This window comes from Cephus cinctus, unplaced genomic scaffold, assembly GCF_000341935.2.
Source record: "Cephus cinctus unplaced genomic scaffold, Ccin1 Ccin1_scaffold0225, whole genome shotgun sequence".
In the NCBI taxonomy this organism is placed as follows: Eukaryota; Metazoa; Arthropoda; class Insecta; order Hymenoptera; family Cephidae; genus Cephus; species Cephus cinctus.
The window spans coordinates 156181-182773 of NW_014332941.1; the positions used below are offsets into that span (position 1 = coordinate 156181).

At 41.2% G+C, this 26593-nt stretch overlaps 6 protein-coding genes and 2 long non-coding RNA genes across 18 annotated transcripts in view; 3 read left to right on the plus strand and 5 right to left on the minus strand.

Annotated features, from left to right (window-relative positions):
• LOC107265493 (dopamine receptor 2) overlaps window positions 1-2698 on the minus strand; it is a 70936-nt gene extending 68238 nt beyond the window's left edge. For both annotated transcript variants that reach the window (XM_015734986.2, XM_025082763.1), the window contains exon 1: window positions 264-2698. The gene's annotated coding sequence lies outside the window, so the exon portion shown is untranslated. The remainder of the gene's footprint in view (window positions 1-263) is intronic.
• LOC112494018 lies at window positions 2298-3077 on the plus strand. The gene is made up of 3 exons (XR_003059095.1): window positions 2298-2406; window positions 2709-2758; window positions 2848-3077. It is a non-coding gene; the product is annotated as an uncharacterized LOC112494018 (long non-coding RNA).
• Window positions 3078-5458: 2381 nt separating this feature from the next.
• Window positions 5459-6888, minus strand: LOC107265439 (superoxide dismutase 1 copper chaperone-like). Of its 2 annotated transcripts, XM_025082705.1 has the most exons (5): window positions 6645-6888; window positions 6381-6434; window positions 6246-6320; window positions 5998-6126; window positions 5670-5811 (listed from the first exon to the last, which is right to left on the minus strand). In XM_025082705.1, exons 1-4 carry the CDS (start codon window positions 6659-6661, stop codon window positions 6000-6002), a joined length of 273 nt encoding a protein of 90 aa, XP_024938473.1. In that variant the 5' UTR covers window positions 6662-6888; the 3' UTR covers window positions 5670-5811; window positions 5998-5999. The 2 variants fall into 2 exon arrangements, with proteins under 2 accessions (XP_015590374.1, XP_024938473.1); XM_015734888.2 differs by lacking the exon at window positions 5998-6126 and having other exon boundaries at window positions 5459-5811; window positions 6645-6886.
• A 4812-nt stretch (window positions 6889-11700) lies between these two features.
• Window positions 11701-15684, minus strand: LOC107265457 (general odorant-binding protein 56d-like). 3 transcript variants are annotated; one of them, XM_015734927.2, is made up of 9 exons: window positions 15601-15684; window positions 15443-15538; window positions 15310-15367; window positions 15048-15242; window positions 14909-14973; window positions 14764-14820; window positions 13658-14639; window positions 13511-13583; window positions 13344-13359 (listed from the first exon to the last, which is right to left on the minus strand). In XM_015734927.2, exons 2-6 carry the CDS (start codon window positions 15497-15499, stop codon window positions 14794-14796), a joined length of 402 nt encoding a protein of 133 aa, XP_015590413.1. In that variant the 5' UTR covers window positions 15500-15538; window positions 15601-15684; the 3' UTR covers window positions 13344-13359; window positions 13511-13583; window positions 13658-14639; window positions 14764-14793. The 3 variants fall into 3 exon arrangements, with proteins under 3 accessions (XP_015590410.1, XP_015590413.1, XP_024938516.1); XM_025082748.1 differs by having other exon boundaries at window positions 13658-14820; window positions 15601-15683; XM_015734924.2 differs by lacking the exons at window positions 14764-14820; window positions 14909-14973; window positions 15048-15242; ... (1 more) ...; window positions 15443-15538; window positions 15601-15684 and adding exons at window positions 11701-11888; window positions 11963-12027; window positions 12381-12486 and having other exon boundaries at window positions 13265-13359; window positions 13658-13841.
• Window positions 15635-18036, plus strand: LOC107265460. 4 transcript variants are annotated; one of them, XR_003059077.1, is made up of 6 exons: window positions 15635-15758; window positions 16338-16465; window positions 16934-16951; window positions 17024-17395; window positions 17481-17574; window positions 17648-18036. It is a non-coding gene; the product is annotated as an uncharacterized LOC107265460 (long non-coding RNA). The 4 variants fall into 4 exon arrangements; XR_003059076.1 differs by lacking the exon at window positions 15635-15758 and adding an exon at window positions 15767-16159; XR_003059078.1 differs by lacking the exon at window positions 15635-15758 and adding an exon at window positions 15767-16159 and having other exon boundaries at window positions 16345-16465.
• LOC107265458 lies at window positions 17380-18468 on the minus strand. The gene is made up of 6 exons (XM_015734928.2): window positions 18211-18468; window positions 18079-18145; window positions 17920-18020; window positions 17771-17858; window positions 17599-17663; window positions 17380-17508 (listed from the first exon to the last, which is right to left on the minus strand). The coding sequence occupies exons 1-6, from the start codon at window positions 18229-18231 to the stop codon at window positions 17482-17484; spliced, it is 369 nt and encodes a 122-aa protein (XP_015590414.1). The 5' UTR covers window positions 18232-18468; the 3' UTR covers window positions 17380-17481.
• Window positions 18469-18994: 526 nt separating this feature from the next.
• On the minus strand, window positions 18995-19876 carry LOC107265455. The gene is made up of 4 exons (XM_015734923.2): window positions 19750-19876; window positions 19393-19674; window positions 19196-19301; window positions 18995-19089 (listed from the first exon to the last, which is right to left on the minus strand). The coding sequence occupies exons 1-4, from the start codon at window positions 19795-19797 to the stop codon at window positions 19004-19006; spliced, it is 522 nt and encodes a 173-aa protein (XP_015590409.1). The 5' UTR covers window positions 19798-19876; the 3' UTR covers window positions 18995-19003.
• On the plus strand, window positions 19735-26293 carry LOC107265446 (double-stranded RNA-specific editase Adar). 4 transcript variants are annotated; one of them, XR_001537217.2, is made up of 10 exons: window positions 19735-19868; window positions 19955-21318; window positions 21395-21456; window positions 21538-21598; window positions 21905-22735; window positions 22864-23249; window positions 23336-23630; window positions 23703-23893; window positions 24034-24188; window positions 24319-26293. XR_001537217.2 is itself a non-coding variant. In XM_015734909.2 (9 exons), exons 2-9 carry the CDS (start codon window positions 21267-21269, stop codon window positions 24130-24132), a joined length of 1977 nt encoding a protein of 658 aa, XP_015590395.1. In that variant the 5' UTR covers window positions 19735-19868; window positions 19955-21266; the 3' UTR covers window positions 24133-26293. The 4 variants fall into 4 exon arrangements, 3 of the variants coding, with proteins under 3 accessions (XP_015590395.1, XP_015590396.1, XP_024938495.1); XM_015734909.2 differs by having other exon boundaries at window positions 24034-26293; XM_015734910.2 differs by lacking the exon at window positions 19735-19868 and having other exon boundaries at window positions 21294-21318; window positions 21538-21784; window positions 21858-22735; window positions 24034-26293.
• Window positions 26294-26593: the final 300 nt, after the last annotated feature.

Below are 26593 nucleotides of genomic sequence, written 5' to 3' on the forward strand. Positions count from 1 at the left end.
GCGCACGTGCGTTTCTACTACTTCCTGGGATACGAAGATTCAAGAATATACAAAGACAGTTACGGTCCCGTAACGTGACACTCCTGCGCCACAACAAGAAAAAGTTCATAGTCTTGATACCGGACTGAAGAATAACTTTTTCCATGAATAATCTACACTTATTTCGATCACTCACCCAGTCCGAGTGACCAGTTTTTCAAAGGTACCACCTTCATCATTTTTGTGAGTCTTTTAAAACTAGATATCTTATACAAAGGACTTACCTATTTCAGGTAGGGGTTGAAAATGCAGAGGCTGAGTCCACAGTCAACTATGGTCCAATCACTAGGGATGCTGCGACGGGATGAAACAGCCAGTTTCAGAAGACGTATAGTTTGGCTGACCTCAGCTGCAATGGCTGCAAGGAGGCTGCTGGAAGACAGCTGAGCAGACTCGAATGGACGTACCCAAGGAAGTCTTCGATAAGATGGTTTTCCTTTGTATTAATGAGACACGCACGACTAGACACAACTAGAGGTTAAAAGGGCTCGAGTGAACGCGATTATGTCATACTAGATCTATTCACACTAAGCGCACTGGCCGCGCTCCAATGATTGACGCTGGACGCGTAGAAGGCTAGGTCCTTCTTGTGCAACCCCTAATTTATACTTCATAGACGTAAGCCTACGTATCAGCGTATTTTCCCCAAATTGATAAGGACGAACGGAACGATAACGGTCTAAAAGAAAACGGGACGGCGAGATGAACTTCCGGAACAGGCTAAAGATCCTGAGGGATCCTGCGACCTCGGCAAGACTCTTCCTTATCTTCGAATGTTCTTGCGGCCTTGATTATTCGCGCGCGCCCTTGACCTCTACCGAGTGTCCCCTACAACCACCCTTATTAGTAACCTTGAAAGTTGCACCCCTACAGCCTCAATCGGCCGCTACGTTCGTACGGGGCTACAAGTCGCCAAGATATTTTTTTCTTTTTTGTTAAACTTCACTTAAAAATTTCTCGCACGACTTTCTTCTTTTCTTTGCTTGCGTAACTCGCGCTGTGCCAATTGCTTTTCTTTCTTTTTCTTCTTCTTCTTCTTCTTCTTCTTGCCCGTGAAACTTCCGGTGCCACGGTTCGCCGTTCCACGTCCTCCCCTGCTCCACTGTCACCCCAGTGGGATGAATTTTCACATTTTTTTGATAATTCTCTATAGTACTACCCACGCTCACTTACTATGTCTTTTATTAATTCCTTTTTTTTTCTCTTACAGAAAAGTTCTGCACTACTTTTCGCGAAGAAGAAACGATTGACGTCACCTTCTAATTGGATTGGGTCGTCCAGGGGGATTCGAGATACAAAAAAAACACTGCCGCTAGTGTTATCCCGCGGATGTCTTCTGTGCTGTTTTTTTAAAAGATTTTTCGCTCGACGAAGAAAGGCAATGTGTATTCGCAAGATTCGCCAGCCCTGGAGATTCTCTTAAGCCAGAATTCCTCTTGGTCCTGTGGTTCGGGAGGAACTGGTAAGGAGCCAGAAAATGCTGGTATACTCCATCTGTTTTTTTTCTATTATTTTTTTTGGCAAGGACCTTGAACTTTGCCATGAAAAACATAAGACAGTCTCTTACGTTCCACCGTTTCAGCCAATCTTAACGAGTCTGACCCCAATCACAGTAACTCGACAATTGTCTCTGCCGTATATCGTCGCACGTATATCGCCTGCAATACGGAGAACGAGGATTCTGAAGGATCTTCATAATCGCACGGAATTAACCAGCCATTCGACAGGATAAGTTCATCCCCTGAGAGAGAGGTAAAACCGACCTCCGACCAAGTAAGATATTTCACAGAGCATTCTCTCCTGGTTAAAAGAGTTCCAAGCTTCGCGATCGCGCAGCATCTTCCTTCAATTTCCATATGAAAAGTATGAGACGTGGAAGGATAATCCTTTTCACTTAAATCCGTCTTTTTCCCTTATCAGCACCTTCCCTATACCTCGTCCTCTGTCTGGATTACGCGGGCAGACAGAGTGTAAAAAAACATTTTACGATAGCTTCAACTTCAATCTCTTCCTCATGATCTCGAGGTTTCACCCATGTCTGATTTCTCTCAGAATCGCAACAATTTGATGTTTTTTTCTCTTTCAGCAACCACCAACAAGACACCTTCGCCGCGGACTCCTGCACAGCTCTTCTCCAGGGCACTCAGTTGCTGAACTTCACAGGAAGGACGTCGCGTCAGAAAGTTTCCTCCGAAGCAACGTGAAAGCTCAAATCGGCGGGAAACGCTCGAACGACTTTTATTAGAAACTTTGTTTAACGTTACTTTCCCTCTCGCCTGTTCAACCGCTATGAAAACGCGACGATTCGCGGGATATGAAATTATCGTACCGCCACTAAAGGCTTGCGACCGTGCTAGTAACACCCAGGTAAGGTTCCCTGGTTGGTCACGTAGAAGCTTTTCCCGGAGTGGAGTAGCGGGAGTTTGGCGGGTTGCGAGAGACTGGCCGCGTGGCCTGAAAGCTCGAACCTCGCGCATGCGCAGTTGCCCACTTGCCGACGCACTTTTGCCCTTATCGCCCTCACTTTGCCCTGCGGCTCGAGATTCCCGCTTGCAAGTGGCCTGACTAGCAAGCTAGACCCTTGGTGCATGCTCGTCATACTCGTCACGAGGTTCCCGGTTGCCGTCATTGTCACTAATACCATTACGATTTTACTACGCTACAATCAGTTCCAGCACTTTAAAAGTCCAGCTTACACGATGCAACTGTACTTCGGTAAGTAAGTAACACTTGGTTAAGTAATTCCAATGGTAACAAGACGAAGTACCCATTGACCTGGCGACACTTAATTCGACTGTTGCATTTTAGGAAATTTCAAGAGGAACAAAATCGACGCTTTTCATTCAGCTAGATAAGAAATTGGGAGGTCTCTCTGTTCCTGGCCGATCAAGGGAACCGGCGGTGGCGGCCAAGCAGTACGTTCTGAGCTTTTCCCACGATCAACTTGGAGTTCCTGCTTTACGATGACACTTTTATACCTCCCATTATCCTTTACGTGGCAGTTCAGCTTATTCGAAAGTTTACTGCAAGCGTAAAAGCTCCCGGTGTGTATTAATTTCTAAGTACTGCCACTTTTTAAATGGGCTCTAATAGCAGACGGCGCAACCTGCTTTATGCCTTTGCAAGAGCGATATCGCATTTCCACGCCTTGCCGACGTTTTACTGCATCTACGTCACTTTAAGACATCTCATTTCCGGTTTCGATTATGAACCCTCACGAGTATCGTTAACCCCCTCTTGTCTTTTCAGATATATTGGCGAGTCTGCATATTGTACTTCAGCATCCCAACCTGGACCCACCGAGGATAATCTCATACCATTGATATCTGACATCATTTTACACTTAATCCACAAAGAAAAACTTAGGGATGTTACTCGTATCAGTTTATGGGGTCTATGCTTTGTTTATGATACATCATAATGATGTCTAGGATTAATTATAGTGTGGCTATTAGAATATGTGATCTCGCCATATCGTTCCATTCTCGTTTGCATGTCCCCAGATGCTTTGGCTCTATACTGCACAGTTTTATATGAAAATGTGGCTTTTAATGGTTTCCGACTAAATCGCTGGGGTAGCGTGGGAATAATTACTTTTTCCAGAATGAATTGCTTCTCGCGAGGATTTCGATAGAAATTGATTGAAACCCTCACCAACTGGGTGACTCGATGGTTTTATTCGACAACGAATTTCAATGGATTCCAAACTTGGCATATATAACCTCGCTCTTTCATTCTACGTTTTTAGTTTGCATCAGGCTACGCTAATAATGGTTTATGGCTTAAGAGGCGCTTTCTTTAGGAGATAATTTTTTTTGTTTAATGGATCAGGCTTAAAGGTGACTGTTGCTTTCGCTTATCTTAATTTTCAAAATTTTACATTGACAAAGCTGTATTTTCTAAAAATGATGTTATTTCATTTTCTATTATCGAAGTCGTGACCGCCCAAGTTTCTTTACTTGAAAATGCACCAGCTAATTCCATTTCCTTCAGGATGGCCCGAACTCTCGTCCAAAGGAATCTTTCTGAAAAAACAAACAAGATCGTATCGTCTGATCAAGTTACCGAAGAATCCAGAGAAAACTTTCTCTCGGTACCTCAGAGCATCTCTACTCGTGAAGGGGTCGATTGACGTTTCAGGGCATTTGAAACTCCCAAAAGTACACCAAGTGCCGGAAACGTGCGGAGGACGGAAGTAACGAGAGAACTTCAAAATCCCCACGTGCGTCGTCAGATTCCGCTTTGATTCACGACTTCCGCTTTCTTTTATCTCGCTTCCTCCTACGTACACCCCTTCACCCTATCGTGACTCCTTGCACTCCCCATTTATTTTACCCATTCGTTCTTCATCCCCCATCACGTGCCAATCAGTTTTAATACGGTAACTGGAAACTACCCCTTCTTTGGACCATATATTCCCCTCATTACGTACCGACTGAATCACCCTGAATCCCCTAAAAATGGTATAAGCTCCACTTTCACCTTTCTTACTCCAATCTAGTTTATTATATTTTAATCTAATTTAATTTAGTCTCTCCTGAAAAATCCGGATAAAATTACCAGAATATTTCCAACTATCTTCACTGATCCCACAGTTTTTATCCTAGATAATAGTTCCTGTTCCGGTCTCGAATTTCAACCTGGTAGCTTCCGGTTTCATTATCCCGAAACCCAAGCACAGTTCTGCTTCAACCTTGTTAAATTTGAGTGTCGCGAATCCGTAATTTTTTATAGATATTTTAGGGCTTCTTCTACAATGGTTTATAAATTCCTAGTACCAGGATCTGTTACCGCAGCATCCCTTGCTCCTGATTATAACCCTTTAGCAGAGTAGCTACCCTTACCTAAATTTACAAACATGCCAAATCTTTACTGGATAACTTTTCTGCTTATCGCAACCCCTAAATTAAGTTCCCACTTTCTATATTAATCTTCGAGGTGGTTTTCGGAAACAGGGCACGTGTCGATAACCTCGTACCGGAGCGAGACTCCAAAAGTTCCTAGTGCTAAGTAAGTTCTGTGGGTATTTCGCAAAACGGTGAAGTAACCCCCCAATCTGAAACAGGCTGTACTCCGGATATACTCTTCCTTCAGGAAACCAGCATCTTAGGCGATTTTCTATTCTGGAATGCCCTAAGCGCAAATTTTCATTTCTATTTCAGAATTTCCTCCAAACTCAGGAAACTAGGGGTGAATTGGGAATGCCTCAGGAGTGCTACTTGAACAACTTCCAATTTTCATACGTGTTTGCCTCAATGGAACTTCGTACGCCACATCCAAAAGAATTATTTTGACATTCGATAAAATAAAATTCAACCACATCCACGTGAAAAGTGAAATTCGGTTATAATAAAATTATTAAAAAAAAAAAAAAAAAAAAAAATTGATAGGAAATTTCAAAATTTTTTATTTACCAATTTCTTTTTTTGAATACATTTTCACATCCAACTCTCTATACTTGAACACCATAGTTTTGTACAGTATCAAAATAAGTAAGATTCAGCGTGGAAGTCTGTATGGGTTTTATTAAAGTCAGACGTGCATCTGCAGATATTTTATTAACAGCATCCGGAAGGACCTCTCTTGTGTAATCAACGATAACAAGATAACTACAGTCCTTTTTATTTTTTTCCACAGCATCCACCGCCTTGGTCCTTCTTTACGTCTTTGGCACAGCCCATAGATCCTGGTACGTCCTTCTTCTTCTCCTTGACGTCTTTCGGATCTTTGCAGCATCCCGAGAGACAACATCCTCCTGCAGCTTCCTTGGCTCTACGGATAAATTCAGTAAAGAGCAGCAGAGATTAACGGTCAATAAAATTTGTTGAAGACAGATATATATAAATCCATATACACAATATATATATAACTCAATAAATCCATATGGCCGCCAGTCGTAAATTAATATCCGCGTTATTATTCGAATCGATCATATTCATATGTGACCAATTTACGCACTATCACTTCCCGCCGGGACAGCAACTTTTCTTGTTATCCGTTGGCGAACCGCCGGAGCAGCATCCCCCACGTTCCTCCTTAGTACCAGCACAGCATTTAGAACCGCAACAACCGCCATCTTTTTTCTCTCTGCACATTCATTCGTTCATGCGTGTACTCGTGATTCGCAATAATTTTCGCCATGGCGGCCATACAGGTGTGAGATAATATTAAAAAAAAAAAAAAATGTACAATATGAAAATTCATACTTTTTGCTACAGCAACCAGGTAAGTCCTTTTCCTTGTCCTTCATCTTTTCCCTATCATCCTCCTTCTTTTCTCCACTGTAATGAAAATTTGCATATAATAAAATTTGAAAATTTTTTTTTTTCAAATCTACCTACTGTTCGCATCTGCACGTGACCTCTCCGGAATATCCTTTCTGGTTGGTGACTTTTCTAAAATTATTTTCCAAAAATGTCAGACAGTGAATACCTCATTACTTGAGGTACGTAACGAAATTTACTTTCAGTACTTTAAACATGCTTGTGTCTCGCTCTGTTGCACGCAGATAAATGGGACACAGAGATATTCAGAGTATTGATAATAAATTTGGAAACGTACCCTTGTACAGGGCCAAAGGATATAGAGGGATGATAAGAACTTACGAGCAGTGGTCACACATGTTGAAGCTCTAGGGCAGTAGAGGAGTGGGAATAAATTTAGTGGGATTTTCAAATATATCAGAGAGCTACGAAAATTTGAAAAATCTCGAGGAACGGTCGACTTGTGGAATTTCGAGTTTCTCCAAAAAGGGAGAATTTTTTTATATCAAAGAAACGTAAGACACATTTGACGAAAACAAATGCTGAGCTGTTACCGTCTCCATGTCTTCACCGCCTTCACGTCTTTGGCTGGTCGTTAAGGGTCTTTACGTCTTTTTTTTATTTCTTAAAAATCTCCCTGCTTACCAGCCACCCCCATCCTGTTATCATTCTTACTTTTCGGATGAATCAGTTATCAGACACGTTTGTACAGTCGGTAAGGAGAGTTTTACGGATCGAGTATGGGTAGTGGATTAAAATTTTTTGTTTAAATTCATTTATACCGTGAATACTGATAACACGTGACCAGCTCTAATCAGGAGGTACGGTAGAGAGATATAGTGTAATAGCAGAGTGGTACAGTCAGAGTGAAAAGTATGGCCAGGATCCATTGTCCTAATTTGGTGGACGGCAGAAGGAAATAGAATGAGAGATAGCGTTGAGAAAGTGAAAAGAAAGAAAAAGTAGAAGAGCAAGAAAAAGAAGAAGAATGAGCTACGGAGATATCGATAATCTCGTTGCGGCTATCCCAATAAATATTTCATGAGTGCACGTCGCGCCGGGGACTGGGTGGCAGCCGGAGGGATGGAGGTGTCAAGGGTCGGAGGTTTCAAGAGTTTCAAGGGGTTGATTTGGGCTGTGCGCCCTAGGGGCATGACAAACCCAGCAATCAGCCAATCCCTAGAGTGTCCGCGGTAATTTACCAGATCTTGGTGTTGCTGCTACTCTTGGAATTTTTCTCGAGAAAAGATCAGATCTTAGTGGTCCATGGGTCTGAGCTGCTGTGTAAATGTGAAGCAGAGAGAAAAGGGAGCAGTAATGGTTATTAGTCTAGTAAGCAGTGAAGTCCCACTGAGCAGCAGTGGCTGCGTCAATGACCAACCTAAAAAAAAATGGAACGATAATGGTTGGTACCGAATAAATATTCAAGTAATTTTGAATCTGCTAGTAGCCCATTTTCTGAGGCACCTAGAGCTGCCAACTGGACTAGGAACCATTATTGGTCTCCTCTTTTTCAGTGGGGACCATCCTCCTTGTATGGTAATCATCTGGATCATCCTGATCCTGGGACCTAGGAGTTCCTACGTACTGTGAACGTTCTACATAGTAAACTGGTACTGGAGTACATAGACCATTTACCATCCATAGAAGACAACGTCCAACCTGGTGGGATCTACTGGTCAACTCGTAAATTCAGCAAAGTGGCGACTAGCCGATCGGCCCGAAAACCTTCTACCAGGAAGTGGGAGGAACAAGTTGGAAGTCTTGGGAAAATTTACGATTGCAGAAGGCGTCGTTGCGTCTACGCGTGCGTGACCAGTGGAAGGTTACCCCTGGGGAGGGTATCGCGTCGTGGGAGCACGTGACCAGTTTCCAAGCCAAGAAACAACCTCAAGTGAACTCTTACGAGGATTGCGTACTTCAGCAGAGCCCAGTTAAGGAAGTACCAGGATGCAGTGCAGCTTATACCCTATTGGTTAACATTGGACCTTGGGGGTTAAGGTATTCTGTCGTTCATTTTGGGTCCTTAACCTCCTGACCCAGACTGATGTCAAAAGTCATAAAAATCTACACACCCTTCAACAAGTCAGCAGCAAACCCCAATCTTGGGCGATGATGGTCTTGATACTTACCAGCAGTTTCTGGTCAAACTGTACCAGATTTTGATTAGAGGATAACATGGACCATAGAAAACTTTTTGAAAATCAAATCTGATCTTACAGTAGTCCCTGATGAATCTTCCAGTCGTTCTAAAATCGTCATAAGCTTATCGCACGACATTCTCTAGGTTGTTACAGTTCTGGTCTTTACAGTTCTGGTTGTTATCTAGTTTATTCATCTAGTCAAACTTGAAAGACCCGGACTCCTTTTATCAGGCATTCATTCTACACTAATTTCAAAAACCAACAGAAGATGGGTCGTAGTACCGGAAGTTGCTCCACTCGCAATTATGTTAATTAAATATCTTCCAGAAGGTAGAATACAAGAAACAGAAATCAAATAGAGATTTTGGATGTGGTGTAAATATTCAAGGCTTTTACGAGTAGATTTCGGAAGTACTCCCACGCGCCGACGGTTTAACATTTAGATTACATCTGGTAGGACATAGAAGGAGGAGTGGGGAAGAAAAGAGAAAAGGATTTTTATCTTTAGCTGACTTTATTAATAAAGTTTAAATTAACCTGGGAAAAATGACGCCCGTTAATTATCACTCTGATGAAAGGGATGCACCGGGGTAAGGGTAGTTACCCGAAGGAGGCACGATTCTAATAGGTTGTCAGTACGGAATTCTTCTTGACGATCCAAAAGAGCTTCATTGGAAATCGATAAGACACCATTGATATTGCCTTCAACGAAGCCTCTGACCCAGCTGAAGAATATAACTTTCCTTAGATTTTATTATTATGGTCGTTATTACATAGCTAAGAAACGACGTTAATGAAAAGGTAGTTTTCATGAATAGATCAATGGTTAGAGCTAATAGAGACTCTCCTAAAATATCGTCACAGTATACGAATCTGGCTGTGTCCATTACAACGAATGTGTTTTGATAGTCGCCAACTTTAAGCATGGAAACGAAAATCTGTCGCTCTATATTTCAGCCGCGTATTCATCGATCCACTTACGCCCCAATGCCTTGGTCTCTTTGTTCTGCTATTTTTCCCTTTGCACAAGATCCATGTTATTGTTACACGCGCATTGGAAATCTCTCTTCTTTTTTTGTTTCTTAGAAATTTTGTCACCGCTTTTCGAGATCTTGATTGGCTTTTGCTTTTATTACTCGATCAGTGTGATTTGCCACTTATCACGTGCTCATGGCATCCGCTTAATTTTTTAAGAATTTATGGGATTCTGATCCAATACCCAGTAGACTTCTGGTCTATTATAAATTTCTCTCTCTCTACATTGGAATAGCTGCATCAGGTCCGATCGACGTACCAACCTGTAATGGACCAATGGCGAATGAATTATTCGACCTCCAGTTTTCACTGCTGTCGTCCGCCTATACCTTCTCTTGGTCGTTACTACGTGCATCCAAACAGATCTGGACGGTCGCACAACTACGCGCGCGCCCTTGCAAATAAATTGTCACCGTGCAACTCCGTGCAAAAAGGTTGAACACGTCGTTGGAAATCTGCCAGACGTCCCGCACTGTCACGGCGTCCCTTGTAGCGTCGCATATAACCTCCTGGATATGCCATGTATGCCAACAAATTTCTGGACGGACATACCTTTAAGTCTTGATGATTCCTTCTTTATCGACTGACGGTATTTTCAATCTCTGTATACCTTTAAGATATTCATATTTATTGATCATCTTTGTGTATGGAGAAAGTTTGAATGCCATACAAATATTAGGGATATAAAAATGGCGGTCTGGAACATTTTGTTGAGGGGAGGACGAGGAGGAGTAGACGCGTTTGCTGCAGAGGTGTAATACAAGAGACTGTCTTGGAGAGGATCGAAGAGCGAGAGAAAGAGAGAAAGAGAGAGTCTGGTTTTGGCAGATCGAGGTATCATGATACCAAAGTTGGTCCATGGTCCAGAAGACGATGTCAAGGAATTAGGTCACGTCGGTGCCGTCACCCATGAAAAACAAGTTCGAATTTCTCGGTACTCATAGCAGAGTCCTTTTCAATGCCAAAGCTTCTTGGCTATGATAGTTTACAATTCAAAGGGTCCCAAAAAAATTTTAAATATCCATAGCTAAGAAAATTCCCTTGATTATCATTTTGGATTTTCTCAGGGATTAACTATTTTGAATTTTTTAAAATTAAAATTCGTAACAATGCCAGTGCCAACTTACCAGTTAGTAGTGATTCGTGAGAAGCTGTCATTTTTCCCCCGAAGATCAGACGTAGACGTAACGTTATCAAGATCAGTGTCAAAAGTGTATACTGACTGCAATATCATTTCTCTCGTGCCTAATCGAGAAGTTAGTCTATCAAGAGCGGGAAGGTGAAAACTTTGTGAGAGAGTAAATTTTCCAAAATTTATCGGGTAAGAAGGGCTCCTTTTTATTAATTCCATCTCCTCCACTCGTAAGTCACATATTCACAAAAAGAAAACACTCAGTATAGGAATCACTTAAAACTCGAATATTTCTTGATCCTCGAAGATATATTAAGTAGACGGAACCAACGAATCATGCCTTTTATTAAAAATTCAATTTACATCGCTTTATTTTCCGGATCCAGCAATCGTGATAGTAGACATACCAAATTTTTGAATTTTCCCGCAAAGACATAGCGCTCGTTACGAATTTCATCTTTTTCTAATTAACCATTTTTCTTTAACTTATAATGCGAGAGCTGATTTATATATAACGATGATAAAGTAATTTATTCGTTGCGAGGAGGATGGAGGTGCCTAGGGGAATTTAGCCCCTGCGCGGTACCAAGATTAAAACAATTAGCCGGGCTCCTCCCTTTGTTCCAATTTACTCGATATACCCTCATTTCTCTTACGCAATGCTCATTATCTACACTGCAATCGATTTTTTCCCCTCTTATCGACCGATGATCGAAACCGTCAAGATCACTGGTGTCGTTTTCATATTTTTTTTTCTTTTCTCGTCTGACCAATACAAGCAACAGCAAACATTAATTACTACTCAGATACAGACAGAAAGAATCCTGGCGTCTGCTTCGGACAGATTTCATCGGAATTATCTGAACTACATGCTTGATACAGTCAGACTCACAGCAGGATATTTGTATACAGCCTGTAGCGAGATGGTATTTCAACGAGATACGTTGTTACATAATCGTGCGTTATGTGCTACAAACGTCCGGTTAGACAACGCAAAAATTTCAGGGACTCGAGTCTTTTTTTTCTATCGCGTTAAAATACAAAACAGAAGCTGGACATAATATTTAGAGAAAAAAAAAATGATAGCTTTTATTTCAAACATGATACGTATTTATTGGTTAAAATGCTAAGTATTTTTATATCCGAGGTTGTTGAATTCTTATAACCTCTTTTTTTTATAGTTGAGTATATAATAAATGGCGTCAGCATTGTTTCCCATTTTGAAAGAACGGTTGGTGCGATTGATCAAAAGATGTTCAACTTGGTGTGGATATCCTGGAAATTAAATGTAATTAATTATTTAATCAATTTTATACGAGTTCTTGAAAATCTCTAGTGATTTAACTTACGTTCACTCCATTAGACGTGGCACAGGCTACGAATTTAGTGGTAGTATCGGCTGGGTCTTTTCCATCTAAAAATATAAGCAATTAACTCGACTGAATTTCACGTTATGGCTGTTTGGGTAGTAGACGATAAATCATACGGCGTCTCGTTGCTTTGATTTTTAAAGTTCATATATCGTTATAAAAAAGAGATAAAGTGGAAAGGCTCACGAAAATTAGGTGGTTTACTTGTTCAGGGTAGCCATTAATTTTTCGAGAATATTATTGTTTGGTGAAAAAAAAGTTTATCGAATTCAAACGTATTATCGGAGACACACAGAGAATTACCTTAATACTGTCGAATTTTTTCGAGCTATGGAATTAAGAAAGAAATGTCAGCAGCCATCTTTAAATGACTGTTGGAGAAACAAACAATACTTACTAATGGCGGAGCAGCTGTCTAGAAGAGGTTGGAATTGTGCTACCAGCTCGGGTGAAATGCCACTTCTAATCCGATCTGTGTCGATGCGGGTGCCTTCTTGCTTGAGCTATAAAAGAAAAAGGAATGAACATACTATTTTGTGTCTACCGTTGCCTGTATCACGTGAGCGGGTATCGATATGATAAGAAGTCCAAAAAAATGCCCAGGATGCACTACTGAAAGGAATTTTCATGTAATTCCCTGTGACGTATCTTTACGCGATCGACCTCACCGAAAAATGCAAGACCGATCGGCGTACAACTTACGCGATTCCTACGCGTTCCAGGCTACCCAGGGGCTACCAAATTCTACACGTTAAATACCTACGATTTTATTGGGGCCAGGTTCTAAAACGGGTACCACTTATCAATTCTTACGATTCGTCTTCGCGTGCCTTTGTTGGCTAACTCACAATCAGCCACGCGGAGGCGTCGGGATTCGGAAGAATAGATTCGGCCAATAGGTCGAATCGGAAAAGCAAAAGGAAATAATAAAATAATATTTCATAAACGTTAATAGGCCCTTGCGGTCGGTGGATCCTGCCTGGACTTTTGCCGTGGCCTTACGCCACTATCGCGTTTCGACGTGATTTTCCGCCGAGGACACGTCGGGTCAAATCCACCACGTCACATCCTATACGAAAAAGAATAATAAAGACTGGACACTTCGCAGCTGGAAATTTGAGTAGTTCTTAAAGTTAGCTCAGGACTGATCCCATATGACAATAGGCACTGGAACTGCTGCTAAGTTCAGACATAACGAACGTATGAGTTATTGTTAGTGTCCCTTGAGCCACGAAGAGGCAAACCAGTCTATCAGAGTCTAAAAAAAAATGTATCACTCACTATGTTACGTTCCTGCAAGTAACAAGCCATATAACGCAGAACTGTCTGTTTCTTTTCATCTGACAAGGTTGATTTTTTCAAAGCGTCCACGTCGCCTGAAGAAATTTGTAATAAAGAATAATTAGTAATTAGTGAACGAACAACTAATTAACTACGTATAGATATACTTTATTAGATGATTTTTCCACGCAGTAAGTTTTTATGGGTTCTTGAAAAAAAATGTATTTAAAAAAAGACAATACTTACCTACTGTCAAACCAGTAGACTGATAACACTTTTGCTTAGCTGCATTCCTGTCGTCGGCTGTCGCGTCGTCTGCCTGTGTCACAAATGAAATGATCTTTGAGTATCAAGTACTTTGGACAGATCATGAAAAATATAAAAGATACATACTAATGTCGCAGAAACGCAAAGGATTGACAGGAGAATAAAAACCTTCATGTTTCTCATCGGTCTCGTAAGAAACTAACTGATCAAAGACAGGAATAACGAGTCCTTATATACGCCTGGACACACCAATTGACAAGCAGAACCAGTCGACGATGATTCTCAAACAACAAAATTAACACAAGTATTGGTTACTCTTTTTTTTTCGTTAAAATGCTCATAAGGATGTACAAAGCGTTATGCAACTTGTGCTTACAAGACTTTATTTCAGTCACAATATTTTGACGTTCCTAAGTCAGACTTTGGTTTGACGTATTGATATAGTGTCAGAATTACATAATCAGCTGATACGTGAATTAGGAAGAAAAACATCTCATGTACACTGTGTGCAGAATTTATGTACGTATGCAGCGCGAATACTAATTTTGAAGGAAAAAACTTAAAAACTGTACAGCATCGCCCGTTGGTTGTTGGAAATTTTAATAGCTGATACTGGGCGTAGAAAAAAAAGATGCATGGATCGGAATAACAATACTAAAGGGAAATTCCCGTAGTCAAATGTTTTAGAGTTATTTGTTAGAGTAGCTAGAGATATACGATACGTGACACGTGTTTACTCATAATGGTCACAGACCCAAGGATTAGGAACGTGACGCGGACATGGGTATGGAATTACAGATTGGCAAGGTTTATGGAGGCAAGAAAGGTGAATGTTGAGTGTAGGGAGGTGAAGGTTCCGAGGCATTAAAAAGGCCGTAAACAAGATAGAGCTAGCTGCCTCGTACACCTCGTAGTCCCTTCCTCCTCCTACTCTAAGTCCAGGAGTCACGCTCGAGCTTCGTAGTCTTCGAAGTATTCTGCTTCGCTTTTTCAAGCCATCCGCCCTGCCTTACGTGTGGACGAAGCTTTTCTAAAGGTATGCTCCCGGTATTGTACCTTCCTCCTGCGGTTATTCCAGTCGCGTTTCATACCCGTCGGTAAAAATGTCCTGTGGGGATTTTTTATTAGGAAAGTCTCCAGTACTACCAACTGTGTTTATTCGTGATCAGCGACATCTAGCATAGTATTCAAATACTATGATTTTCCGTAATTTACTTCACAAATTAAATCACCATTCCATTGGTGCAATTCAGTCGTCTCGTTTACACGAAGGAGACATTTTTGAGGATCTGCAAATTTCAAATATTATCGTATAAGAAAGTCTAGTCTCACGGTATAACTGAAAAATAAGTAAATAATAAAAAAAATTTCTATTACCCCAGGCTGCGACTTGAAGTAGCATTTGGCAATCTGAAAAGCTTTGTCACAAGAATCTTTGCCGGCTGCAATAAACAATTTTCTCCATATAATTCCCAAAGAGCAAATTGAATTTACAAAGCTGCGACAAGACACTTACCCGAGTCCTTACAGCGTGCGAGAATTTTTCGTGAAGGCTCCTGTAGCTTTCTTGGTAAATGCCTTAAGGCCTTATCCACATCGACGTAATTGTCCTCGCTCATAATGCCATTCTTCACCATGAAACACTTGAGGTAACACTTGACACTGTGGTCTTCCTGATTGAAGTCGCCAGCCCTGAGCTTCTTCAGCGCAGCTGTCACCGCGTTACGTTTTTCAGACATCAAGATATTCAAGTGGAATCAAAAGGTAAACGTACTCACCCCATGATACTCCGCTTTGCTTTCGACAATCTCGCCTAATATCGGCCTTGACGATCACCTGAATCCATCAATCTCTTTCTAGTATAAAAGGAAAAGGTAGGAATCGGTACAAGCGACGTGTCTGGTTGCTTACCATAACGGCAACTATAAAGGTGATGAGAATGCGGCTGAATCCCTCGAGGGCTTTCATGCTCGTTTAAGTGCGAAGGAAGGAAGCGTCTTCGATACTCTGGAAAATGTTTATGCGTTTAGAAGATGGGAAAGTCGAGGCGTATAGTTTTACTACCATACCGTACGATCGATCATGCAGTCTCGTAAATGTCGAGTTCGATTAACGATTGCGATTGCCGACCTCATGCGAGCTTCAGTCACAATTGCCTATTTACCTCGACATCGTCCCTTCTACCTCCTATTCGACTATTCAACGTTTTCGCTGTTTCGTCAAATAGGTAATTAATTATTTACACAGTACGTAGCATATATATCATTATACTTATTACCGCGAGTTAACCCTCAGGGAAAAAGACTACTGGCATCGCAAAATTACTACAAATGAATACTGAAACCTACTGAAATCTCAACAGTAATCAGTAGTGATTTCGTGGTGCCAGTAATGTTTTCCCATACGGGAATTTCCTTGTCACACTACGGCTTGATTCCACCAACGTGGTTTATTGTTTAAATACGATTTAACTGTGTGATTAGCGAATGAGATATGTGAATATTGAAGATAAACGGAGTTTCGGTATTGTTCTATGTTGGACGTATATGGCCTAACGCTAGTCAATTTCAAATATGAAAATAGAACGGGGCTAAAAATATGAAGTTTGACATCAATGGATTAGTGGTGGTAAGATCGATAATTTCTCCTTAGATTAATGACGGAAAATACTGCGATACCAGCTACTCGTTAATTCACGCTGCAGTGTAACTCAAGTCGATCGAATTACTGTCATGATGATTACAAGGTTTGCGAGAACCTTGAACATTTTATCGATACTTACCGACTTGCTAATCAGCTGCCGTAGTTTTCAGGCAAATACGAAAGGGAACCCTGGAGTCTTGTTAATGCAGAGTCTAGGAGCTTTGATCGATCGTCCGTTTGCTGGCAAATATGCAAACCAACGAACCTATTCGTTTATCATCTGACACTTGGGTATATATCGTTTAGAATTTTGAGTCATTCGAAAGCTTTAAGTATCTTTTTAACAGCTTTCACTGTCTTTTACCGTATTATAAGAACCATTTGTTTCGAGCCAGTCTCTCGAACGCAGTCTTAAGCTTCGTTCACATAGGTCGACCTCTTTAATATTCTTCTAGTTTGAAATTTTCTCGCACTTGCGACGTTCAAACTTCTCTCGTTATTTCTGCCTATTAAATATAGAATCACAGTTTCATTTGTTTCAAATGATTTCAGTATTTTTTTTTCCTTTAGTAATTATTATATTCGTGGATATTTCAATCTATTGTTCCATTCTACCTTTCAACTTTCACGTTCTAAGCTAGGAATAAGAAATTCATACGAGATTGATTCTCCGTACGATCGATCGAGGCTTTCAGCCCTGCCGAATAACCTGTATATTTACATATTCATACGCAATTATGTAATGATTTTTTTTTTCAGAAATTCGTCATATGCGTTGTATGTATATTGCTCACGATATATATACTGTATATTAAATGTATTAAATATATGGAAAATATCAATAATTAGGGACCGATGAGGAAATGAAAATTGTCAGAATAATCCGACACAAAAAAAATCAAAACAAAAATTTAAGTAGGGGGATGTGATAGTAGTTAATCAATTACTAGGTTAGGGTCGGTAGGTTGATAATATGTTATACGCTGATTATCCACTATCAATCTTTTCTCCTTTGAATTTAGTTAAATCCCCCCAACGATAAACGATCAGATAATTTTCTTTTACAAAGCTAATGTCCTGGATGGATCGTACCCACAAACATTAGACACTGACTGGCAATCTAATCAGGTATTATAATGGGATTCCAGAAATCCCGAAATTTATTGTCCACCATTAAGTGAATTTGCTACGGATGGAAATAACGATTAATTCATTTAACAGGTAATAATTTTCTATTGACTTTTCATGGTTTACAACAACGATGTATCTTGACACTCGAATTAATAAATTTTGAATTTTACGTTAGGTCAGAAGAAATCAATCTCCTGGAACGCCTGAAAGAAGATAGTAATTTGAAATTTTTCTCCGAGTAAATTGATCTAGCTTTAGGATAACATATGGTAATTATCAATGCATCGACTCACGTTGTTTCCCTTTCGTAAACAGTTGAAATATTGATACGCTTTCTTGCAGGGATCCTGTTCGGTTGCTGTAAAAGTGACGTTGTAATAAAAATCCGATAACAATGCCGAAGGAAGATAAATAAAAGTATGAAAACGTGTTTTTCGTTAGTCAGCTGATTCCTGTATGACTCACCACGTTTCTGACACCCGAACGCTTTGCCCTTGGGGAAAAGTGGTTTGAGTTTGCGCCAGTCGATGCTCAACTCGTTTCCCAGGATCATCTAGGACAAAGTAGGAAAACGCTTTGGCAAACTTTCACCAATACCGAGTCCAGTTCCTCACCAGGTCCGATCTTACGGCGAGGCAAGCCAAGTAACACTGGAACTCCTCATCCGCAGGAAAGTATCCAGACTTTGAGAATATCCTCTCGTAGTTGGAAAACTCTGAAAATTTCGTGACCATCATAGCGTTATATTTAGACCGAGCCACGTATGTACGTACTTTGAGGAACAGCTGACTGCTGCTTGCAATACTTCTTTACTTCCGTCCACGTGGTTTGGTCGAATGCCTGGAAATGAAAAATTTGCCAATTGCACGAGGGGACACGAGGATTTTGAAATATTTGAAAATCACACTTTCGCCACGATGATCCATAGTGACATCAGGAGGCAATACTTCATTGCTCTGATCCTTCTTGCACCTCTGCTCTCTCCTTTCTCAAATTGATTCTATAAACTCTCTTTCTCTTTCTATCTCACCCAACGACCCACTAAAGAGAAACTTTGTAAGCCTGAGGTTTTATGCCATCGTGGCTGGACGTGAGCATTGCTTTTCGCAAACGTTTATATAATTTTAGTCGTAAATGAGCCATTACTGAGTAATCGAGCTTCGCCGTGTACACAGCTGCTAATTAATGCTGCTGCTTAACCATGAAAATATTACTGAATTATGGAAACTTAATAATCGCAGGCACGCTTATGGATAAATATATGCTGTATAGTTCACTAATGTGAGATTCATTCATATGGGATGAATAGAGGTCAAATTTTTCATGACAGTCTCCAAAAATGCCAGGGTGTTACGACGCTTTACATAATATAAGCTTTCGGTTCACGCCGTACGTCACACACTAGCGTAACGGAGTGTGCTGTACATTTATCTTTTTGTTTTATTAAATTCTCACGTTACTTTATCGTACAATTGGTGCGACAGTCAAAATGCCCTCACGCAGACAAAGCAATTTGGAAGAAATGTTGCCGGGTATAAATATATTACAGAATTAACTGGTCCAAATAATTTATTATACATAAAACTGTTCGTTTACACGTAGAGCATCAACGCCTTAAATAATATAAGTATATTAACTGATAAAAACGTGAATAAATTTTGATATTGCTTTCTTTCAGAATATTTTTTGGATCTTCGACTACTCGCTTGGATTCTTCAACTTGCTGGACTTCTCATTGAAGCAGACAAAAAACTGGTAACCTTGCTCACAAGGATCGTCAGCTTCTGCGTTTAAGAAATACAGAAAACGGATTGATAATAGAATCAGTAATTTTTGAAAACTTGCCAAACGGATGTAGTTTTCACTCATCGAAATACTCTGTGTACTCACTCTGTGCGCTGCACTCCTTGGCGAACTTCTCAGCTTGTTCCTTGGTGATACCATCCTTGGAGTAATAAATGTCAAAGGTTTCCTTCTTGAACTCACCATCTTTTGCCTGTGTACTCACAAGTTGATGGAATTTTATAAAATTCTTACCAGATGGAAGAGAAATACAATTTTTCAATTATCCTGCATTAACTACTCACCTCCTTGGTACGTCCAACTATGCAGTTGATGTAGCACTTGGCGACCTGGGGTTGTTCTGATTTGGGCTCCTTTAACAGGAACTCAATCTGTTCCTCAGTGACACCACTCTCCTTGCGACAGACAGCCGCATTTTCAGCACGTTGCTTCTCATATTTTTCATTCTTTTCTGCTTTAACATTCGTATCTGCAGGTTTGACTACCTCGTCGGCAGGTTTTACTTCCTTGTCGGCAGGTTTGACTTCCATCTCGGCAGATTTGACTTCCTTCTCGGCAGGAGCCGCCTTTGACAAAGACAAGTTCAAAATAGGAGTCAAATATATACCTAGTGAGTCAGGATGAGGACCTGGGATACTTACCAGAGCCACGGCAAGGAAAAGAATAGCGTAAACCACGAAGATCTTCATGGTTGAGAATTCTTCAGAATACTTGGAACACACGAGACTCTTCAGAATGTCTTCTGATGATCGTGCTCCTCGTGAGGATCTATTTTATACTAGCTGATTTATCCCTACCTTCGAATCCTTTCGTATCAAATCATCTGGATGGATTTTTTTTTCACAGGTAAAAATAATTGATGTAAAGGATCAGCAAAAAACTTAGACCATCATGCGTACGTCCGTGCAGAATAGTGCTCCTGGCTATTAGTGTTTCATACTAATTTTTTTTCCAATGCATAAAATATCAGTTCTTTTAATCTTTCCTTCAGACTCTCCAGTGTAATGGGATACAAAATCAGCTGTCACGTTTATCGAACCCGAATGGATTTGCGCATTAATATAGGGGAGCCATTAGGAATTAGCAAAATATCAAAGTCAGATCTTGTGAGAGGTCTTCGACCTTTTTACCAACGGTAAAACGATCGGATCAGCGATTTATATTATAATCGTATGATATGCTCCACATGACTCCACGCTTTTACATAGGAATACTCTCACGTTTAAATATCTCTAGGCCAGTAAATGATCATCCGTATTCGAATGCTTTCATATGTAGCATAAAGAAATACTGATTCATCTGATGAAGTTGGTAGGCACGTGATGGTAGACAATCCAAAATGAACAAAAGAAACGAAGCAGGATCCATTGTAATTTATACAACGTTTTGAAGCGAGAGATCAGATCCTTGGGCATATTTTTTTGGGAGAGCAAAAAATATTCATCTTCAACGATTAAATCGGTGGACGAGAGTAATTGGTAATGACGACGTCTTGGCACGATGGAATTCGAACCTACTGGAGTTTTTTTTTTTAAATAACATTCATAGGCCTACTACTTTTACCAATATTTGCTAGGCGTAGGAAATACATTTCAGATCAATTTTGGAAATCTAATAAAGGCCTACACGTGTTGTCTGCGGTTAGGCGTCCGATTCATTCAATTCTATAGGATGTAGCCAATCGCAAAGGTTCTTAGTAGAAACGGTCGCGATTGGTCTACTCCACTGGTGAACCTAGTCCGTTTGATTTGAAAAGCAATACGCAAAATGTGGCGCTCATAATAAAACCGCTCCGAATGAGGTTATCTGCTATCTGGTATAAGTATTTACCTACATATTGAGTGCATGTGCCGTTTCGAAGCGTCGGCGTCGCGCTGTAGCGCTGCCGCATGGTGGAAGCGAGAGAAACTGAGAAGAAAGTAAAAGAGAACCGACGAGGAAGAAGAGAGAGCCGATTAGTGATAAAGCAGGTAGCTCGAGAGAGAAGTCGAATGTCGATAATATAGGGTGCTTTAAGGGTTCAGGTTAGGCTAGTGAAATAAAAAACAACACAGGGGCGCTGCGGCTACGACTCCCCGAGAATAATCAAAATCAATGCAAGTGCGGTGTTTCGTGTGTGGTACAAGTGTTTTAGATTGTTTTCTCAACACCAAAGATCATGTCCAACGGGCTGACTTTGCTGACCAGCAATCAGCAACAACAACAGAGGAGTAGGAAGCTTATTTATCGATTTTCTAAAGATTGACGCACCTCTTTCCTGACTTAAATATTCTTCTTATTTTTTAGATTGCAACGCGTCGGTGGTTGCCGTTGCCTCGGAGGGCCACCAAGAGAGGCACTCAACGGGGGTGAGTTTCTGCTAATTAAAATTATTTATAGACCTTAGACTTCTCTTTCATATTGTTGCTGGCTCATTTCTACCTTTGCAGATGGATCAGCCCAATATGTCACAGACCCATCTCAAGAGATCAGCAGATTCTGAGATAGAAGGTTAGTCCCCCTCGTTGAATGCATCACCCTTATGCCAAGATTAATAGTGTCAGTTCCCTGCATGCTTGGACCGCTCATGTCTGCTGTCTATTTACTTCATCGATACAGCAGCAGTACCTATAGCAAAGTACTGCATTGAGAGTACTGGACTTTTGCCTTCTATATAGGGAAAATGTGATTCTCTGAGTAAGATTCCTCGCATTCTTATACAAGATTCTTTCCTGTGTCCTCATTCATTCCTTTTTTGGTCAAAATATAGAGCAGTGCAATTCAAGCGTTTCATGCATGCATTCTACACCATACTAGGTGCGCCAACCCCCAAAAAGAGGCACAAAAACCCACAGCCTAAGAATGCCGTTTGTGCTCTGAACGAACTGAAGACTGGAGCTGTGTACAAGGTCGTAGGTCAGACGGGTCCTACACACGCACCGATATTCACCATAGCAGTGCAGATAGATGGACAGACCTACGAGGGCAAGGGCCGAACAAAGAAGATGGCAAAGCATGCTGCAGCCGAGCTCGCTCTGCGCAATATTGTGCAATTCAGAAATGCGCCGGAAGTTCACCAAGCGATAAACACTTGCCATCCGGTAATACCGCTGGAGCCAGACTTTACAAGCGACGTGACAGAGCGTGACAATCATTTAGTGAACGCATTTAAAACACTGACACAAGAACCAAAGAATGCAAACAAATTTTTGGATAAAGGTCCGGTGGCTCTGATCAATGAGCTATACCCTGGAGTTATATATAAGTGTGTATCTGACAACGGGGAGAGTTACGCAAAGTTCACAATAGCTGTCACCATCGATGGAGAGACGTTTGAAGGGACGGGTCCCAGTAAAAAATTGGCTAAAGCGGCGGCGAGCAAGGCTGCCCTCGCTAAATTGAAAAATGTTCACAGCTCCTCATTTGGCATGCCACTGCCAGTTCGCGTGTTGCCAAACTTCTGTAGTCCCGGGCACTGGCAAGAGCAAATGAGTTTACCACAAATGCTTGCCGACAAGATCGGCAAAATGGTTAATCAAAAGTTTACCGAACTTATGCAGACTAAGCCACAACATGCGAGACGCAAAGTCTTGGCTGGAATCGTACAGACAAAAGGACCTGACGCAGAACTCATCTGCGTCACGACAGGTAAGCATCGATCCTATCCCGACCTGTTGTCCTCATTCACATCCACATCCACTTAAACTGCCTACACAATTCATTAAGCGATCCCAGTAAGATCTGGCGTAAACTATCTTATTCTTCCCTGTCGAAAGGTACCAAGTGCGTGTCCGGGGAACATTTGAGCGTAAGTGGAGGAGCTCTGAATGACTGTCATGCTGAGGTTGTGGCGCGGCGGTGTCTATGTGAGTATCTGTACCGACATCTGGAACTACACACGCAGAATCGTCCTCAAGAGTCAATCCTTGAAGCAGTGAAGAAGGGATACAAATTGAGACAGGGTATTCAGTTCCACTTATACATTAATACGGCTCCATGCGGAGACGCTAGGATCTTCTCGCCGCACGAGGAGAACGAGGCGGTCGACAAGCATCCTAATAGACGCGCTAGAGGGCAGCTGAGAACCAAAATAGAATCCGGTGAGGGAACTATACCGGTAAAGAGTAGCGAGGGGATACAGACCTGGGATGGCGTGCTCATGGTAATTTATTCATTCTCAAAATCATTTTCAAAACTATGTACCTTGGACCAGTGGTTGAGTAACCCCTTGATCCTCTCAACTTTCAGGGCCAAAGACTGCTAACGATGTCGTGTTCGGACAAAATAGCTCGGTGGAACGTACTGGGTGTACAAGGTGCACTCCTTAGCCACTTCATCGAGCCAATTTACTTCCACAGCATCGTTCTTGGCAGCCTTCTAAACCCAAGCCACATGTACCGAGCAGTATGTGGACGCATCGAGAACACAATCCAGGGTTTGCCTCCTCCCTACAGACTCAATAAACCGCTGATGAGTCTTATCACGTCTTCCGAAGTCAGGCAGCCTGGAAAAGCACCGAATTACAGCGTCAACTGGACAATCGGTTGGTGCCCATCCAAGACGCTTCCCTGCACCGCACAAAACTGCTTTTGCAAAAGAATAATATCACTTGCAGGTCAACCCGAAGCCGAGGTCATTAATTGTACTACGGGTAAAGACGAGTTGGGAAAACCATCGCGGATCTCAAAGCAGGGACTGTTCAGGAAGTTCTTCACTCTTTTGGGAAAGCTCAACACAATCGATGATGCTGACGTAACCCAGTGTCGCCACTACCTCGAGGCGAAATCATCCGTTCAGGACTATTCAGTAAGTTCACGAAAATCTATCAAAAACAAAGTGCGCACCATCTACTTGTATCTAAAAGAAACGATGAAAATTTGTCTGAGATACGAGTCAGAGTATGGCTTTTTCAAACTGTTTTAAAGACCCATTTTTTCTGGCCGTAGCTTGCCAAACGTCAGTTGAAGGATGCGTTCGTCAGGGCGCAATTGGGCAGCTGGGTCAAGAAACCAATCGAACAGGATATGTTCGAAGTCGATATCTGACTAATCAAGGCGGCTCCCGCGGTCCCTCAGGATCGCACGAGATCCCGAGCTTTCGAGTACGTAGTTCCTAGCGTAAAATAGATCGCTCGTTCGGCGTGTCATGTCGCGGCAGAGTTTGGCACCAGTAAAGCATGAATCATAGGCTCACGCACGTAAGACCAGTCACACTACGTATTTGCATTATAGCGAACGAGTAACAGTAAGGAAGAAAGAAAAAAAAAACCAAGTGTTCGCGGCTAGTTCCGATTGTATAACAACAATCGCTAGAAAGATAGCGAGTAAAGATAAAAAAACAAGAAAAGAAGAAAGCGCGAGTGAGGAAGGCGACCAGGGATGAGGATGACGTCCTGTATCGACCGACCTGGTGGCAGCCCCACTCGAATCTTAATTGTTGATTATTCTTCGTCAATTCCGACGACTTCATAGACTGGTAGAAATGTAAGGTAATTAGTCAATTTTCGTTTATAATCTTAGAGTCAAGTCTTGATGATCGCGTAGCGGCCTTAGAAAGTCTTTAGTTCGTTTTGTCGTGTCGAACGGTGAAAATTTTCGAGGAAACCAGTCAAGCAGCACATATCCGACTTTTGAGTATCTTACGGCTAAAAGTATGATATACTCTATTAGGTCGTACATATATGATATACGACAAATTTTATCGCGAGATAAGTACCCTGAGTATTAGAGTTACCTAAGTTTTATTAGGAATGAGCCCGAGCAATGAAATACGGAGATCATCTCCGACTGCGTTAGCGAAGATGCACGGGCTCAGAAATTTTGTCGCCTTGCGACACTTGTATTACGAATCCTGTCCTCGACGCGTAAAAGGATCCATTGGTTCATCACGAGAGTTCAGCTAGTCTTTTAATGGTCGTCCATTTTTTTTTTTTTTTTTTTTTTTTTTTTTTTTTTTTTTTTTTTTTTTTTTCTAGTGCTTTAGGAGAATACAGTCGCGCGTTAAAGCGGCGCGAAGCGCCGCGAGTCGCAACCACCGAGGGCTGTGACCTTAAACCAATCTCGACGAAGTATTCATAGAACGCGTCACTTCGTCTTCGTGGTACTGTCGAATGAAGGTACGAATCCTCGTCAAAGACTTCGTCAGGTAACCATTGTTCCAGAGGCAATCCACTATTTCCGGAAGAGACTCTACACTGTCTCTTCCGCAATGCCGTAGCTAATACGTCATACATGAAAATGACTTCGACGAGGTATCGCATCGGCAATTCGCAGTACCAGTTTATCGTTAAGCTAATATTTTTCATAGTCAGGCCGAATTTTCGTAAGAGAGAGTGCGTTACCTGAGAGCGTATGAGAGGGATAGGAATAAAGAGCGTGGTAGGGAAATGCTTTATCGAACGTACCAGCCTAGGCCTCCGAGGCAATTTTGACTGGTAATTTTGACATTATTTTTCGAGAGAATGTGTAAACGTGAAATTAGCGTGAGGTAACGAGAGAATGAAAGGCAATTGAGAAAGGCCGAGAGAGAGAGAGTGCGAAAGCGTGACAGAAAGAGGGAGAGAAGAAACACGAGCATCCCAATCGATAAGACACACCTATAGCGATCGCTTAGAGAGTCCTACGATAATTGCCTCACTGTGCCAGTATTAATTATTCTATTCAAATGCAATTCTGCCGTAGTGACACACTGCCCGATGTCGGTCCAGTTTTGCGCAAAAAGCTCAGAATCTTAAAATTAGGAACTTCTTTATTTCGAGAGCTCTCACGCGGGAGACGCGGTTCTTCAATAATTATCACTGCGTGAAAATTACGATGTAATTTTTAGTTTACAATAATGAAGATAACTACCGTCGCCATAATGAAATACTAGTTATACATGATAGTATTATTATGGATCGTAAGAGTTAATGTTACGCAATTAATCTTAGTCAATCATATACGTATCCCTTGGAAAGAGAGGAAACGCGAATGATCTGGATATCTGTTAAGTATTAGAACTACAGACTCTTTAATCGCAAACCCTCCGATACTCCTCAAGGAAAAACACGAGGAGAGAAAGGGATTGATGGAAGTCAATCCGTGTACCTGTTTCGTTTTAACGAGAATTCAATGATCTTTAATTTTACCTCTTTCAATGCTGGAAGCTAAAGCTCGTGTATAAATTGCGCATTTATGTTCAATATAATTTTCATTTTCAATAATTTCATTTTTGTCGTTCAATGTTCATTTTTTTCTATTTTCATCGTAACGACTTTAACAAATTGTATTGTCTTGTGTGGTTTTTACTAATCTCTTACGTACACTGAATTCTATATGATTATTTATACGCGTGATAACAGCGCAGATTTACGTTTGTCGATCGGTCCTTTTCACTGTGACATGTCTATGTTACGTTTTGTTAAATTATTTAATTCCAAGACTTATACTCTTGTCTACTGTAATCAGACCATAATGTCAGTGTCACTTTTAGGTGACTCTTTTATTCAATGACTCATAACGAAGTGGC